Genomic DNA, 17,299 nt, shown 5'->3' on the forward strand with positions numbered 1-17,299 from the left:
GAGTTTACTGTGGTGTGTGTATATATATATATATGTCCCAGTGAAAAGTCATCAATTATGCATTATTAGCATTGTCAAATCAGTTTGTACTTCTTTTCGTCAGTGTACGTGACTACATACTATAAATAAAAATGTTACCCTCTGACTTCTTCCCACAGGACGACTCCATCCAACCAGTGATGATGCAGTGTTCCCAGCCCACATCTATCCCTCTTCTGATGGCTTGCACAGCCAACGTAAAGACCGTGGTGGCCAATCCCATCGTATACCTGACCAACCTGACTCACGACATCTTACAGACCATCAATGCACTCAACTCTCCTCCACATCCTGATGTTGTTAACAATGAGGTGAGGTGGATATTCCTCTTGACAGAAGAGCTATTAATCTGATTTATTGGAAGAGAGCAGTGATACTGTGAGATGTGTGTAATGACCCACACAAAAACTATATGAATGTTCTCAGTTAGAAGAGTAAAACCTTTAAAACTAATACAATATAAACCTCATATAAAAACACTTTACTTTGACATTGCTCTTTTTTCAGATCTACGTGATGCACACATTGGCTGCCTCTTTGTCTGCTTGTATATATCAGTGTCTGTGTGATGGACACACATACAGGTAAGTGTCTCAAGCAGGGATTTTTTTTTAATGATCATTTGCTAGACAAGGTCACTACAACCAATATTTTGAACATTCAAGGATACAGTGTTGTATGTTGTTTTTTCAATGGTTGAATCATGTTTCAAGGACTGCTCAATAAAGCAACATCATCAGCAGCTTCATACTAAAAATTTAATGCATCACAAACAGTCTATTTCTTGCCAATTATTTGGGAATCTTGGGAAATAAATCGTTGCATGCTGTGGCTTACTGTTTAAAAAAAGTGTCATGCCCGACCCAGACTCTTGGTTTGAGTTCATCGTGAGTATCTACAGTGCAGTGCAGAATCTCTCCGAGCAAGCTTATTGAATTCTTTATATGTCTTCAAGCGATGCTTAACTTTGATACAACTTTTTCATATCACCTTGACACGACTCCATTAACGGCACCAGTCGCCACTGGATAACGAGAGATCTGACTTTGTTTTCAAAAAGATGATGTTAATTTGTATCCTCTGGTTGTGTGTGTGTGTGTGTGTGTGTGTGTGTGTGTGTGTGTGTGTGTGTGTGTGTGTGTGTGTGTGTGTGTGTGTGTGTGTGTGTGTGTGTGTGTGTGTGTGTGTGTGTGTGTGTGTGTGTGTGTGTGTGTGTGTGTGTGTGTGTGTGTGTGTGAGAGGTTATTGGAGCAGAATTAAAAGAAATAAGGGGGAAGAGACATGACTACTGGTAACCACGAATACTTTATAACAAGAGGATAATTTGCACATACAGTTCAAGCAAAACACTACCAATGTGATAACAAAGTGGAAACTTCTTTTTTTTCTCCATGATGTCCTAGGCTTTTTTTTTGTCCGTATGAAAAGTCATCTTACTACCGAGATAATCTTTACTGCATTGGTCATGATAAGGCTGGTTTCACCAAGTGGAATAGTGTTGTGATTTTAAGGTGTGGAAAAAGACAAACATGTTAGAAGTTTGCTTCCTAAAAATATGACATTCACTTGTCTGTTCTCATACTTTTGAGAATGATTTATGAAAGCTGCAAGGCTGCTTGTCATTCTTATCTTAAATACTTGATTAGAGTTTTGGTTTTGACAGATGGGAGGAACATTTTTTATTTAAGACATGTGTGTAGCATAACTCCCAATCACTTTGACAACAGCCCAGCAGGATTTTAAACTTTGGATGGGTGAGGAAGGAGCGCGAGGGAATCTTTCTTTGAAATTACCCATTCGGCCTGCAGCTATGCTGCTGTGCAACTGTCTGTCATGGTTCTTGATGTTGTGCAGACTCATTTTAACTTGCTTGACCAGAGTGGGACCCTTAACGACACACTGCTGTGACCCCTGAGAGATTTTTTTTAGATAAGAGAGAAAACATAACTCTTTTAAAACCAGCTCTCTGACTTTGGTGTTTTAAAGATGGCATAATTCTTAGTAATGTGATTAAATGAGCACTTGGTTTTTCATATATTTTCCTATTCTTTATTGTCCATATACTTTGCACATGCACACGCACACATAGAGCCATCTATCATATACTGTTGGGAGTTGAAGAGTCGAACTAAATTAGCAGGGCTATTTCTAATTTAACACTGTCTTTGTTATGGTAATTATGATCTAAACTCTCCTGGTGTATCGCTGCAGAGGTTTGATGAAATTGGGCTTCTGTGTTTTCCTCTTGAGCGTGTGAGCGAGGGAGCAACTGTAAGACATGGTGTGAATTTTTTAAAAGGTATTTCAGGATGTAGGTTGTGGGGGTTGAGTGTTGTCGCCAAGCTGACAGTATTTTGATCCGTGTTCTGCTCTTTTCTCTCTCTGTTGTCATGTTAACTTCAGTTTAATTTAATTTACCGATAAAAGACCGGCCAACAGGTCCGTCCACCTAAAAATACTAGAAGTTACTGCACCTGCGTACTCTTGTGTGTTGTTCGTGACTTGAGGGATTAAACTCGTTGTGAGAAGTGCATTAAGTAACACAGTCCCTGCCACTCCTCCCTCTCAATGATGTTGCTTTGACTTTTGAATTCTTTTTGATGTGCAGGCAAATTGGTTTTTTCACAGAAGCTTAAAGGGGGATTTATTGGATGTTAGAAACTTAATAGATTCCTTGGTGGGTTAAGCATTCCTTATTCTCTATTTCCTCTCCAACCATTCGAGGTTTTTTTGTGTGTGCATTTGTTGAAAAGCCACTTGATTTGAGAACTGACACTTTCTTCACTCTCTTTCAGTGTTTCTTCTCTATTACCAAACTGCATATATAACCTGAGATGCGGCCCATTAGTATTTTATGTCTTGACAGAACAGAGCTTGACAGCGGCGCGTCTTTCTTGGAAACAGCAACCCAGAATCGAGAACAAAGTTTAAAACATTTAAAATAAAACATTTAGACATTATATATTTACACCACGTAACCCAATTTTTACAATTTCACTTTTCAGTACAGCATTTCATGTTTAATACGAATGTTTTTGCTTTGTGTCCTCATCCTGACTCTCTGTGTGTGTGTGTGTTGTCTTTTTTCTGTTTCATCTACCACAGCCATGTGAACCATTTCACAGGGATTGTATATCAGAGTGTGTTGCTGTCCCAGAAGCAGCCAGTCAGAACAGTCAGCATGGATGAGTCTGTTCAGCCCAACACCTCTCCAGCACAGTGGCCAGGTAAATACACAAAACTTTATACGTTTCGTTCTTATCAACAAATATAAGACCAAAACCAACAGTGACTTGGTAATCCACCTCTCAATACTTACAACTTTCCTACCCTGTGTGTGACATTTAGCTCCAGGCCCGTTTGTTCCTACTGAGGATGTAAATCTTTAAAAAGGGGTCATTAATACATTAATATGTTTGCGTTTTTTGGGGTTTTTTTTTTTCTTTAAACAGCTGTGGACTGTCATTTTAGCAAACATCAAACAGGAGTACACATTGCATTTGTTAGGGACTATTTTCATCTGCCAGTTAATACACATTTTATATTCTAGTGATATTTATGGCAGCAGGACAGCATCTGTGGGACTGACTCAAAATTAACTACACTGACTATATTAATCATAATTAGGGAACATGTTACTCAGTGCAACAGTGTGGCTTATTAATGTGTTGGTAATAGTTTTTTTTTGACAACAATGGAGGTCTATGGCACACAGTAATAAGATTTATCAGACTTTGGCTACATAGACGATACTTGTCAGTAGATTAAACTCATTGTTAAATTCGCTTTGCTTTTTATGGGATTTTTTTTTACAATAAAGAAATTGCAGAATTTGTCTCATTCCGATCTTCAGTTTTGTCAAATAAATTTAATGTTATGTTCTTTTTATTTGTGTGAATTTTTCCATGTTATTCAGACACCTCTCACCCCTGTTTATTTATGTAAACTACAAATGTTAGGTTCTTGTAGTTTGCACACTCAAAAGCGACTGTCGTTCAGTTCTTTTGTTTTTTCTCTTCTTCTCATGCCTCACATCTTGTCGCCCCTCTCTCCAGGTATCGCCTCTCTGATTCGTCTGTTGAGCTCAGCAGGTGAGGAAAGTCAACCGGGTTTAGCCGTGCTGCTCTGTGAGATCATGACTGCAGTCTTCCTCAGTCTGTTCGTTCACGGCATGGCCACTCACTCCAGCAATGAGCTGTTTCGCATTGTGGCCCACCCCCTCAACAGCAAACTTTGGGTGACGGTGTTCGGAGGAGGTGCCCGGACCCCTGTCTTACAGAAACCCAACAGCCCAATAAAAACACCCCCGCCAGGTAAGTGAGGATTGTTTTAGCATATCTGTTTTTATTTCTGACAATTTGAGTGGCTGTGTCTGTGTGTGGCTTTTTCCTTTTGGAGGTGACCCAGTCTCTAAATCAAATCAACCCATCTAAATTAATTGAGTTCCCATCTGTAGGTCATTGTGAAATCCATCAATCCATTAGTGACTTTTTTTTAACTATAGTGTTTTTTTCATGTTTTAGGGTGGTGTTTCCATATTAAATGTTAATATAATTGTCATTAGTGAATGTGCCCAAGTGGTAGGCTGAAGTATGTCCTGTATATGATGCACAAAGTGGGATGTGATAGCAGCTGATATCACAGATGTAGCAACTTAACAAACTTTCCTTTGTCGACACACCAGCCTCACCAGGCATCGACAGCTCAGACAGGAAATCGAGACGATTCAGGCTCCTGTCATCACGCAGTGGATCAAAGGAAGAGTCTGGGATAGAGAGAGAGGGCCCGTCCAGTCCCAAGCCAGGACCTGTTGTGGAACAGGAAGCTGCCTCCATCTTTAAAGAACGTTTTGTCCCTCCAGAGCTCAGCATTTGGGATTACTTTATCGCCAAGGTAACCCAGAATATTATAACCAGCTAATCTTTTTTTAAACATGACCTTGATAATCTTGTGAAAATATAATGGTAATGTGGAATTATGTAAGTACATTAATAAGCAATAATAATGTGCTAAAGCTGACTGACACTAAATGAAAAAGTATGTATGTTTATTAGTTTTCTCATTTACATTAAGCTAAAATGTATCTGTGCACTCAGAAAAATGCCCAGGGTGCCCTAACATTACCCAACTATGTCTTCTTCATCGTTGTGTTCTTGTTCTTTTAGCCGTTGCTGCCACCATCTGAAAGCAGAATTGAGTACGACTCAGAGGAGAGCGAGGGCAGTCAAGATGAGGATGAAGATGATGATGAATATGAGGATGTGTTTGACCCCAATTCTCCACAAAGAGAGCATTCTAACCACAATTCATACAGGTAATAACAGAGCGCTGAGTATATATTACTGCAAACACCGACTTTATCTCAATTCGAGCTGCCTTGAGTGAAACTGTGTGCGTTTGCATCTTTCTCTTGACTTTTTGTGTGTAATCATGCTGCCTCTGAACTGTGCTCTACATTCAGCCTTTATGGCCCTAGTTTTTTAGAAGGCAGCTTTTGACCCATTTAAAGTATTCAAAACTGTAATGTGGTTTTTAACGTCTTCTTCTCTCTCCAGTTGGTGTTTAATGCGCCTGGCAATGGTTCAGCTCGCGCTGGTCAACCTCAAGTCCTTCTACCCCATGGCAGGATATGATCTATTAGGTAAAACTGAAATATGTAATACAACCTCTGATGTATTAACGTCCTGGATGGAGATAAGTGCCGTGCCATCTTTCACTGCCTGTCTTAACTAATCTTATTTTCTCCTTGTTTGTGTGTGCCTGCTTCCACTTAATGCAGATCTGCCTGTGGGCTCTCCTCTGTGTCACGCTGTGCTGAAGACGCTGCAGCGCTGGGAGCAGGTGCTGCAGAAGAGGCTGGAGGTCTTCGGGGGCCCCCCCTCCAAGTACATCTCCACGCACCTGCAGGATGAAACAGCCACGCCTGGACCTGCCCTCCTCAGACACAAGGCCCTGTTGGAACCATCCAACACACCATTCAGGTAGCGCCATGCCTACTGTCAAGCCTGTAATGTAATCTGTAATCTAAATCTTTAGCAGAGGTTTTAAAAAATGAAAGTAATCCTTTTTATTCAATTAGAATTTTAAATTAGGCAGCCTTAATGTGTTTGTTGATGTGCATGTTTACGTTCACGCGGTGCCTTCGAGACATATGTGTTTTTGCGTAGACAAAGTAATTGTCTTACGCTGTACAATATTGCATCAAGTCTTCAGATATGCCCCTCAGCTTTTTAACATTAGAGACTAATGTTAACATGATGCAGTTCAACTGACTTACAGTTTGCCTTCAGCACCAAATATGTCTGTAAAATGTGTTTGGAAGTTGTTCCCCAGGATTTCTTTAGAGTCAATGTTTAATCCTTCAGCAGATGTGACCCCGGCAGAATTTCACATCGCTCATATAGTATGTAGGCATTTGCTGATCTTAGAGGAACAGTTACAGTATTTGCATTTGATGTGTTTTGCCTTAAGCACAGAATATGTGGAGTATTCAGATCAGCACCAGTGGCACACATCAGAAATAATATATTTTTAATATATTTTTTTGTGCTTCAGTGAACTAATACAACTGAATTGTGAGTGTCAAAGTGAATATGCATGAGGTTTCCTACTGTTTCCAGGACAAGCCACCATTCAGCTCTGCCAGTGAAGCGTTTGTGGCAGTTTCTGGTCAAGCAGGAGGAAGTACAGGAGACTTTCATTAGAAACATCTTCACCAAGAAACGGGACCCGAACGAGGTACACAATGTTTGCACCACGCTCAGCCATTGCATGAACTGTGTCCTCATTGCACAGCTAGAACATTTTATTAATTGTCCCTAAATAACACATTAACTGTTTTGTTACGATAAAATCCACAACACATCTCTGTATTTACCCATAGGCAAACTGCATCATTAATATTGCTTTTACACTCTGTTGGCGCATTTGTGCTTTTTTTTTTTTTTTTTGTTCTGCATGCCAACCACATGTATTATTACTGCCTCCAGTTGCATGATGATGCTTTAATTTTAAATAATTACAGCCTGTTTGATTAACAGCACAATAATTCAGTTTATGTGTGTCTGACTGCATGGTTCATCACTTGTCATATGTGTTTTGTGTGTATGTGTGTGTGTGTGTGTGTGTCTACCCTGTGTGTTGTGCTGCTTCCCCCAATCATTAAAGTCGGTCGAGGACCAGACTGACAATATGAAATGTTCAGGGATGGACGAAACAGGAAACTATCAGGTACTACTGCTTCAGATTAAGTATGGCTTACAGTTGTTGGGTGGGATGAGCTCTGTACCAAACCTTAACACTCATACTCAACATACTGAAACAACTAACACAAAAAAAATAGTATTAGCACCAAATACTCTTGTTTAGGTATACTTTGATCAGATATCACCTAAATTTAAGAAACATGTAACCAGTTTTTTTTTTATTTTTTTAGAATATACCAATCTGTTTAGGTAAAAATTGTTTTGCTTTTTTTTTTTTGCTTTTTAGAAATTTGTGTTAACATTCAGCAAAATAAAGGATTGTATTTGATGCTGAAAATTAGTAATGTTTAGTACATGTGGTCACAAATATTGGGAAATTATACTCCTGACGATTGACTGCAAATATAATCATGCCATCTGCTTATTCTTTATCATATCTTCTCTAATTTTATACCCAATATCTCTCATATAGGGCTGCACGCTTAGACATACTGATGAATTTGTTGACACTTGATGAAAATGGAATAATGAATGGTTTGTTACATCAGTCTAAAGTAGGTGTTAACCATATCAAATGTAGTTCATTGTGGAAGCTACTCTGAATCAAAATGAGTTCATAAAACTGACAATCTGTACAGATGTTACAAAACCTTATGAAACATGCTTTACATCACCGTACATGCGTGGCTAGTACAAAATGTTCCACTGGTTAAATATGGGAACATATGCACATATGCACATGCCTTGTATTTGCCTTCTACAGTAGAATAGTAAATGTGGCCTGTCACATTTAGTCTAAGAACTGTACTGTAACTCTTGACAGAGTTACAGTACATGAATTTTCAGGGCAATGAACTCTACATGTTCCTGTCAGTGTTTGGTATTAATCTTACATTGAACACTCTAAATATTAATGTGAACTATAAATCTTAAATCATACTGTACACTGATGCTTCATAGAGGTTTTATAATCTTCTGGCTTTCGCTGTGCAGACCGCCACGTTGTAGCTACTCTATTTGGCACAGTGTTAATTAACCCAGTCTCTCAGAGGACAAGCTATGAAGCTAAATAGCTTCTGATTAATGGGTCCAACACTGTCACAGTGAATCTGCGTTCCACAGGGATTATGTGTTCAACGAAAATGGCAAACCACCATATTTAGATTTCTCCAAGTCAAGTTTTGCTTTATTCCATCTGACAGAAAAAGACGTGGTCTTTTCTCCTTGCATAAATGCTAGAGACTTCAATTCAATCCCATGCTCAAACTGTACTATCAAACTATAACATACAATATGCCTGTTAGACTACTGCATACATCCCATAGGACCTCCATGGTACAGTGCTCATTGCTTAAGGGTGGTTGCATTCATGCTATCTAATGGCACTAACTCAGTTATGTTGGCTGCTGTGGTTAACCGTGCGGCCTGATGCACCTCACATGTCCTTTCCTAACCCCTAAAGGCAAGACAAACAAACACATGAACATGTGTGCACACATTACATAGTTTATCAAACAAAGAGTCGACTTTATAGGCTGAGGTTTGGTTCTGTTATAACATCAGCTGCGTTATCTCCTACAGAAGATAATTTGACACTTAATTTATCAACCCTTCTCATGGATTTTGTCAGGTCATTGAATCTGTAGCGCAAAGGGAAATTTATCTGAAGTTATGGCTGTTACTGTATTTGTCTGCAGGAAATATTTACCACGGTTTCAGCTGTAATGATTGAATCGTGTCTGTGTGTGTGTGTGTGTGTGTGTGTGTGTGTGTGTGTGTGTGTGTGTGTGTGTGTGTGTGTGTGTGTGTGTGTGTGTGTGTGTGTGTGTGTGTGTGTGTGTGTGTGTGTGTGTGTGTGTGTGTGTGTGTGTGTGTGTGTGTGTGTGTGTGTGTGTGTGTGTAGGCTGAGTCAGATCAAGGCAGCCCTGGAGGAAAGGCACGCATCATCCACAAGGAATCTGACATCATCACAGCTTTCGCCATCAACAAGGTACATCTCTTTAAATGGATGCTACTGAAAAACCCGATACAGTATGATGAGGGCATAGCGGATTCCCAACAATGGACTGCATCAGTCTGGCCCATATTGATATTTTTATACAAACCTTAGATTATCCACCTCCGGTATAATCGGTATGATGCAGGTCGTTCAATAATGTCATGATTTATTGTTATGGGGTAGCCAGTAGAAAAAAGTCTCTCCATTACATTGCATAATTTAAGTTTTTCTCTGTTAGTATCTTCTAAAGGGAAAACTATGTAAACATTGGAAGTCAGACCAAAGACCAAACCTGAATTTCAAATCATCACTACACTTTTACCATTGAACTCAGCTATACAAATTCAAAACAGATACATAAAATCTTTTGGCAAGCATAACTCCAAATATCCCCTTGCTCATGTTTTCCTTCTATTTTGGAAGAGGTTCACGCTGTGATGCACTTGGTTATAGGTGACTGAATGTAGCACTTCATTTAAAGGAAAGCAGCGGTGTTGGCTTCTTCTTAACAGGGATCAAAGGAAGGTGTATCCTTTAGGCCATCATTAAAAGCAGAGCTGGATGGTTTTGTGACCGAAGGCAGAATAGATTTGAAAAAGGTCTTTGTGTCACTCTTATGGTCCTTCGAACTTTTCAGAATTTGCACATACATTATTCCTCACCCTGCTTTCTTCACCCGTATACCGTCTCTCACCCCTCTCTCCCTCTCCCCACCCCTTATCTCTGTGTGTCCTCCAGGCAAATCGTAATTGTTTAGTCATGGCCTCCACCCATGACATTCAGGAGTTGGATGTGTCATCCATCTTGGCCACACAGATCTTGACATGGATCGATGATGATGAGGCTGAAGCCAAAAGGTAGGAAACCCGGCGGTGTGTGTCTGTCTGTGTGAGTGAGCCTGCATGCATACTGCACTCGCAGAGTCCCAGCGGTTTTAGGAGTTCATCATTTCACCTTCATACCATCTGCACTAAATTGAGTTTGGGAGTGGGACAATGTGGTTGGTGCAATAATGATTGTGTAGGTGGTGTATATGAATCTACATTGTTTGTTGTGTGTGCCTGTGTTGCAGAATATATATGTATTACATGTGGCTGCTTCTTTATGAGCTATTACCACAGCATGTCAGAACATCATCATTTCCTGTCAGTATGTGTTCTTATCCTCGTCACACATGGCCTAATCCATGATAGTTTATCTGTCTTTTTGGCTTAAAAATCTTAAACTTTCCATGCTTTTCGAAATTTTCGTGACGCGTTTCCCGCTAAACGTGTCATATCTGTCATGAAAATACATTATATAAGTAAGTCAGTAATTGTTCCCCTGTGTCTGCAGTGTTGGCAGTGATGACTTCCTGGTGGTTCATGCACGTGATGACTTTGCCGCCCTCCACGGCACCACGCCATACACTCACAGTACTCCCGGCACACCCATCAACATGCCGTGGCTGGGAGGCCTGCAGACAGGCCGCGGTGCATCTGTGGTGAGCTCTGCACTTTCATTTGTGTGTGTTGATTATGTCTGAGCCATTTTCGTGCTTTAGTATGCAGTAGGTGTCAAAAAATTTGGATCCACCTTCCCCTTCTTGTGAATGTGTAAAAACTTTTGACTGGTACTGTATCTATTTCCTGATCTCCAAATCGTTACATCTACTGTTTACATTTTTTAAAGACACGCATTAGTTTATCCATCATAGTCAACACTTTGCCACCATTATTTTTAATGTTACAAACATATTTTCCAAAAGTCTTAGGTGACTGCATCACCAGGACATGATTAAAAAACTGCCAACAAATTAAGCTGACTAACTTCAGTACTGTAGCTGTAAAATCAAGTATATGCAATCTGTGCTTGGACTAAACCATGAAAAACTACGAGTATGGTTCCCTTAATTTTTCATACACAGTACAGTGATGAGGGCCATGGGTTTAGTACTCTTCACTGCTTTTCTTTAATTAATTGATGTTGTCTGTTGCTCTGAATCTGCCCTTCTTTGAACTCAAAGCAAAATCCTCAAAGCAGTTTAAATGACTTTAATTAATAATTCATCTTTGTCTGGGCTCAGTTTGCCAAAAGCGTTGTGGCTGCTAACATTAGCTTCCCTCATTGACTTACAAAGGAACTGAGATGTTATTGAATGCTAGAGCTTGTGAGACCCAAATCTCCATCATGTTATGCTTCTTTTATGTAAAGTATGCATGAGCTGTTTCACTGAGCGGAGGACTTAGCGTTAGCTACGAGGAGATTGATTTGGTTTTGGTGGCATCAGTGTCTTTGAATCGAGCAGTCATGAGTCATGTTTGTTGTTATTTACATGCTCTCTCATTGCTCTTGATATGCAGTATGACTGGACAGTAAGAGCCACTCTGCATAGTCATTATTAAACCAACCAGTCAGGCAACCAGCTCAAGGTTGGAGCAGAATACATTTAGAGACAATCATAAATAAAATCCTTGGCAGACATTACTATTAATCTCTTCCTCTTTGGGTTACCAGTCATAATACAGGACAGCAAATTAAAACTGAGCTGCAGTACAGTATAATTAATGCTTTATGGTGATGATGAAAACCTGTTTGTTCTGTAATTTAAATGCAGCATTAAATATTAGCTCATGGTGAATATGTACTCTACATCGACATAATGTTTCTCTGACCTTCAGATTGATCTGATTTTAACTACAGATCAGCCACATTCAATTATGCACCTGGTTACATAAATCTCACAGTAATTTTCATGTATGAATATGCACCAGTCATTATTACATACAGTAAAGGTTGTGACAACAAACTTACCAGGTCATACCTGGTAACATAACTGTAATACCTTAAAACACGACACAAGTCTGAATTTAATAATTTAAGTATCAATTCCTTTTTTTGTTATATCAATATTTTGTCACTCACTTTCACTTAATATTATTAAGTATTAACTAACTCATTGTGGCTCCATTCCTGTCAGGTTATAAACATCTATGTTTGAACAAAAAAGCTATTATTTAGCAGATAAATGCAGGCAATGTCATGTATTCAGCATGTGTAAAGAACTGCAATGTTGTGAAGCTGTACTATTACATATAGCCATGTAATATTACTGTTTACCATAATGAAGCACTGCATTGTTTTCTACTGACATTGACTTACTAAAAATTCTCCTCCTCCTCACTTTCTTTCCCCAGATGATCAAGAGAAACATCAACAATGTGAGAAGAATGACCTCCCATCCCACACTGCCGTACTGTAAGTACGACTCAGATGTCTGTCAATAAAATACAAGAGTATCTGCCTCTTAAAAGTGGAATCCCAACACCATATTTCTCATGTTAAAAAAGAGGCTTCGGGGCAAGATTTCATCACCCAAAAAGTTTCTCTTATCTAGATATTTAGAAAAAGTTATATTTGGCAGAGTTTTTTCCTTCTGGTCCCAGTGCTGGTGTTGATTTAGAAATGGCTGAATGAGCTGTAGTTGTTACAACCTTGTGTTTTCCACTAAATGTGGAGTTTGGGGATTCAGTTGTGAGGTGTTTGGATGAAATCATTCCCAGCAGGTCATAAGAGCAGCTGCTGAAATGTGTGTGTGAAGTAAACCGTTTTCTCCATAAATAATAAAACTGAACATTTTGGGAACAAAGAGAAGCCAAAACCTCATGTTGGGACCAGAACGCCCATAGAGATGAACTGCAAAATGAGCTGAACTGATGTCACAGTTCTTCTTTCCTACTTTTACTGTTCAGATCTGACGGGAGCTCAGGATGGAAGCGTGAGGATGTTCGAGTGGGGTCATTCCCAGCAGATCATCTGCTTCAGAAGCCCTGGAAACTCCAGAGTCACCAGAATACGATTCAATCACCAAGGAAACAAGGTCAGGAAGTTACACTCATACTGGGAAACTTAGAACAGCTTTGCAAAACACGACTGCATTGTGATGCGAGCCTGTCAGATTCAGCAACATTTTCACACTTCCTCTCACAACTTTGGCATTCAGGCACGAACAACAGTACAGAGTTTAGCTTCAACACACATTGCTCCTCAGCTGAGTGATTTAACCGCTCCGAACTCAGGCACTCGCCTCAAGCTAATAATTTTCTCAGATGGCGCCTGTCCTATGCCAGTGCTATCTTATCTGCCAGTTCTGGCAAAAGAATGAAATATGCTTTAGAAAAACTGGAAAAAGAGGACATGCAGAGCACTTGATTTTAGTTATGTAAATGCAGCCTGGATGTATGAGGCTCTTGACATCTTTTGAAAGCACAACATAAATCACCTAACACAGGAGGAGCTGTGTTGTCATTCTGTTGAAAAATAAAGCAATATTCTATCTTAATTTCAGCAAAGTCTCTTATTTGCTCTCCAAATGTTTTCTTTAGTTTGGTATCGTAGATGCTGATGGAGGTTTGAGTCTCTGGCAGACAAACACAAGTGGGAATGCACCAAAACCTTACCTGGTAAGAAAGCAGTAGAATTTATTAATGTGCTTTTTCTGTTTCCAACATTTTGGTTTTTAGTTTTGTCTGTCTGAATCTTCTTAGTGTCCTCTCGTCTTCTTCCTGTCATTTTCATTTTCCTTTACTCTTCCACTGGCTCTCTCTTACTGTCACTATGACTAACCGTCTTCTTTGTTTGCCTGTGCCAGACATTGCAGTGCCACAACAAGACAGCTCATGACTTTGTCTTTGTGGGCTCCTCCTCCCTCATCGCTACTGCAGGCCTTTCAACAGACAACAGGTACATGAGAAGAAAAGGAGAATTTCCAGTTGTCACAAAAAATGCTTGCATGTTGAATTCTGTGCTATGAATGTCCAATTCACAGCAATTAAATGCTAAATCTCTGGTCTGTTCAACTCCACTGTGCAGTGGCCAACAGAGATAATGACTTGTCAGATGAAAATGGTGGAATGAGTAGTAATTTGGTGATTTTTGTAACTCCACAGGAACGTGTGTCTGTGGGACACCCTGGTGACTCCTGCTAACAGTCTTGTTCATGGTAAAAGCATTTGATTTATTTTTAAAAGCCTCTTTGAGGAATCAGCTGATTCACTGATAATATTTTATACATGAATTAGATCAGTAGATTTTTCAATAAATCACAGCCAAGTGCGCCCCTTTTACTCTGACTGCCAGAGGGGGAAGACAAAAGTCCTGCACTCCAACTCTAATGCAGGATGACCACAGCTACAACCGGCCAAATCTTTGCTAATGTGCTGGAGGCATCAATGAGTCCAAACTGATAGAAGAGATTTCTGCACTTAGATCTATGCAGTGTTTTACTTTACTTTGAGCTTTCAGTCTATCAGACCTTTATTAGTGCACACATGATTCAATAAAGAACAGGCAAGTTAAAAAAAACAGTCCCGTTCTTATAATTGATGCATTGTACAGTACACTTGTGCACACCCTGCTGGGAAAAGCTCCACCTCTGCCTGGGAAAAGTCTGAAGGGCATTTTAACTATTTTCTGACATTTTATAAACCATTTAAATAATCAACAGTGAACAAGTTAGTTGAAACCCTGAATGTATATAATAATTCATCATTTTTCATTGTCATATATTTAATTTTTTCATCCTTCTCTACATCCTCTACATTTTTTCCCTCTCCTCAGCTTTCTGCTGTCATGAGTCAGGTGCTACTGTGCTAGCAATGGCCCCCAGGCAGCAGCTGCTCATCACAGGTGGAAAGAAGGGCTGGATCAGTGTCCTGGAGCTCGCCCACAGGCACCAGCGCCAGAGCTTCCAGGCCCACGACTCACCGGTCAAAGCACTGGCTGTCGATCCAACTGAGGATTGCTTTATCAGTGGATCAGCTGAAGGCAACATTAAGGTATATAGTCTGGTATATTCCAGAAAGGGAACTGGGGAATTTTAGTATTTAATAGCATTAGTTTGTCAGTTGCCGTTTGCTCTGTTACAGCATCAGCGGGGAGACACAGAGAGGAGAAAAGTGGTGGAAGATCTGTGACTTTGTTTTGGAGTCATTAATTTTACATGAGAGCTTCACCAGACTCTGATCTCTAAAATCTTAACTCGGATTATAAAAACAGTTTTGATCATTTCCTCAGCACGAAGTAAACTCCCTTTTGACAGATCAGTCCTGCAGGGCATTCAGCACCCAGGTGTGAACGTCTCTCCCCTCTCCTTCACACTGACAATCAGATGACTGTTGCATTTATCCACAGAGACAGTGAGCACCATCAAAGTCAGTCGAAACTAAAGTCACACTTATGATTAAGTGCCTGCTCGGGACAACAGGTGTGAATGATTGAAACTAAAATGTAAGGTAAAAGTGGAAAACAAAGTTAAGTGTTTCGACTCAGCAGGCGGAAGATGCAGCTGTTTTCAGCTAATACATTTCGAGAGACAGCAGGTCTTTCATCTTATAGACTTGAATATGTTGGTGCAGATCACATAGCTGTCACTCCAAGGATGAAGCCACTGCATCACAGAAAATAGAAAGAATGGTGCAGCCACATCTGCTTGAAATTCAAAGAACTTTTTTTCATTATTTCTCACAAAAACCTCTAAAGGCTGTGCGTGTGATGTTACTCATCTAAAGTCATTAATTGTATATTGGCTGATTGAAAATTGAACACGGGTGTGCTGCAAATCTATAAGCTGCTAAATTGTTTGATGAGGGTCTATAGAACTGGAAGATTAGCACATACATACAGACTTCAGCCTGGGAAATACCTTATCAAATAATAAAGCTCCCAGACTGGGAATATGAATCAAACAATGCAAGTTGCTGAGAGGTAATCATTGTTCTCTGTGGAGGCTTAATAATTTCCTGCCTGCCAGTCTGAGGCAGAACAAACTACAGGAAATGCTGGCTGCTGTGTATTTGTTATGGTCAACAAATCCAAAGAAAAGACCAAAGCTACTTTCTTAGACTGTGGTCCTCACCCAAAGTTCATTAGTTCTTACTGAAGTAGGTTTTAGGAAATGTTACACAAACAGGATTCAGTTGTTGGGAACTAGTTTTTTCACTGCAGGGCATGTCCGGATCAGTCAGTGTGGTTTAAGTGTGGTGTTGTTGCGGGGGGGGGGGGTGTTAAAATGGTAGCTTACATACAATACATATAGCTGAAATACTGCAAGAGAGAGAAAGAGACTTAATTAGGCTATTGTCTTCTCTAATACTTAACAAAACCTAAATGAACTCGTCACTTAGCGAGACATTTAGAATTTTTTTTTACACAAATAAAAAAGGTCATAACCCGGAAAAATCATTGAGGGATTGACTTGCTTTTATGAAAGAGAAACTTGTTTCACCAAGGTGTGTGATCGTGAACAGCAGTTAGGTCCGATAGAGGAGATTCAATGCACAGAAACGATGAGAGAAGCTGCTGATCTGAGTGCACTCCAGTAGCCAAACTGCACAGCTGACACACAGAGAATTGTTGATCTGACAATGAATCCACGCCCAATAATTACACAGTTTCAAAAAAACCCAGAGGCCCTCAAGCCACAGTGTATTAAAACACCTTGAACGAGTCCATCAGTCACACACATTCAAAATGAATTACAGTACAGAAGATTTAAAGTAATTCTTATATCATTCATTGCAGAATTACAAATGCTAATCCTTATTAGCAATTTTTCAAGTCTCTCCCCTGAAACTTGAAATCTCATTGCTCGTGAGGGAGCTCAGGACTCTTTTGGGGGAGCTAAGCCTGCCCCAGGTCCCCTGTAATTCACAAATTCACAGACTGCTGACAGAAACGCTCTTTCTTTTGACGCTGTTTGTGTTAGAGACTCAGTCAACTACAGTGCCTCTTTTAATCATAATAAAGGAGCAGGTCACCCAAAGTAAAGGTGTGCTCAGATTGTGTTTTTAAAGGAATATCAGCTGTATCAGGCTTTGGCCACACAGACAATACTTGTAAATGCAGTAGGATAAATTCATTTCTGGTTGTGGTGGTGTTATTTGTTAATTAAAAAATTGAGTATCACCAGACTTATTTTTAATGTGACTTACAGTTTTTAAAAGTTGCCTTTGCTGTATCTTCAATGAATACAATTTCTAAGTAATAAAGTTTCTTTTTGAATCTTCCCTGGACTCAG

The 17,299-nt window shown here is 39.7% G+C and overlaps 1 protein-coding gene across 1 annotated transcript in view; it reads left to right on the forward strand.

Annotated features, from left to right (window-relative positions):
• Positions 1-17,299, forward strand: part of LOC128365354 (dmX-like protein 1) — a 56,923-nt gene that overhangs the window by 36,061 nt on the left and 3,563 nt on the right. Inside the window, exons 32-50 of the mRNA XM_053326055.1 lie at positions 159-350; positions 547-623; positions 3,145-3,266; positions 4,095-4,352; positions 4,724-4,932; positions 5,205-5,353; positions 5,595-5,680; positions 5,819-6,020; positions 6,660-6,777; positions 7,207-7,269; positions 9,148-9,234; positions 9,982-10,100; positions 10,579-10,726; positions 12,420-12,480; positions 12,975-13,102; positions 13,608-13,685; positions 13,874-13,965; positions 14,172-14,224; positions 14,842-15,059. Coding sequence (XP_053182030.1) covers positions 159-350; positions 547-623; positions 3,145-3,266; positions 4,095-4,352; positions 4,724-4,932; positions 5,205-5,353; positions 5,595-5,680; positions 5,819-6,020; positions 6,660-6,777; positions 7,207-7,269; positions 9,148-9,234; positions 9,982-10,100; positions 10,579-10,726; positions 12,420-12,480; positions 12,975-13,102; positions 13,608-13,685; positions 13,874-13,965; positions 14,172-14,224; positions 14,842-15,059 — 2,460 coding nt within the window. The remainder of the gene's footprint in view (positions 1-158; positions 351-546; positions 624-3,144; positions 3,267-4,094; positions 4,353-4,723; positions 4,933-5,204; positions 5,354-5,594; positions 5,681-5,818; positions 6,021-6,659; positions 6,778-7,206; positions 7,270-9,147; positions 9,235-9,981; positions 10,101-10,578; positions 10,727-12,419; positions 12,481-12,974; positions 13,103-13,607; positions 13,686-13,873; positions 13,966-14,171; positions 14,225-14,841; positions 15,060-17,299) is intronic.

Source organism: Scomber japonicus, chromosome 9 (assembly GCF_027409825.1).
Source record: "Scomber japonicus isolate fScoJap1 chromosome 9, fScoJap1.pri, whole genome shotgun sequence".
NCBI lineage: Eukaryota > Metazoa > Chordata > Actinopteri > Scombriformes > Scombridae > Scomber > Scomber japonicus.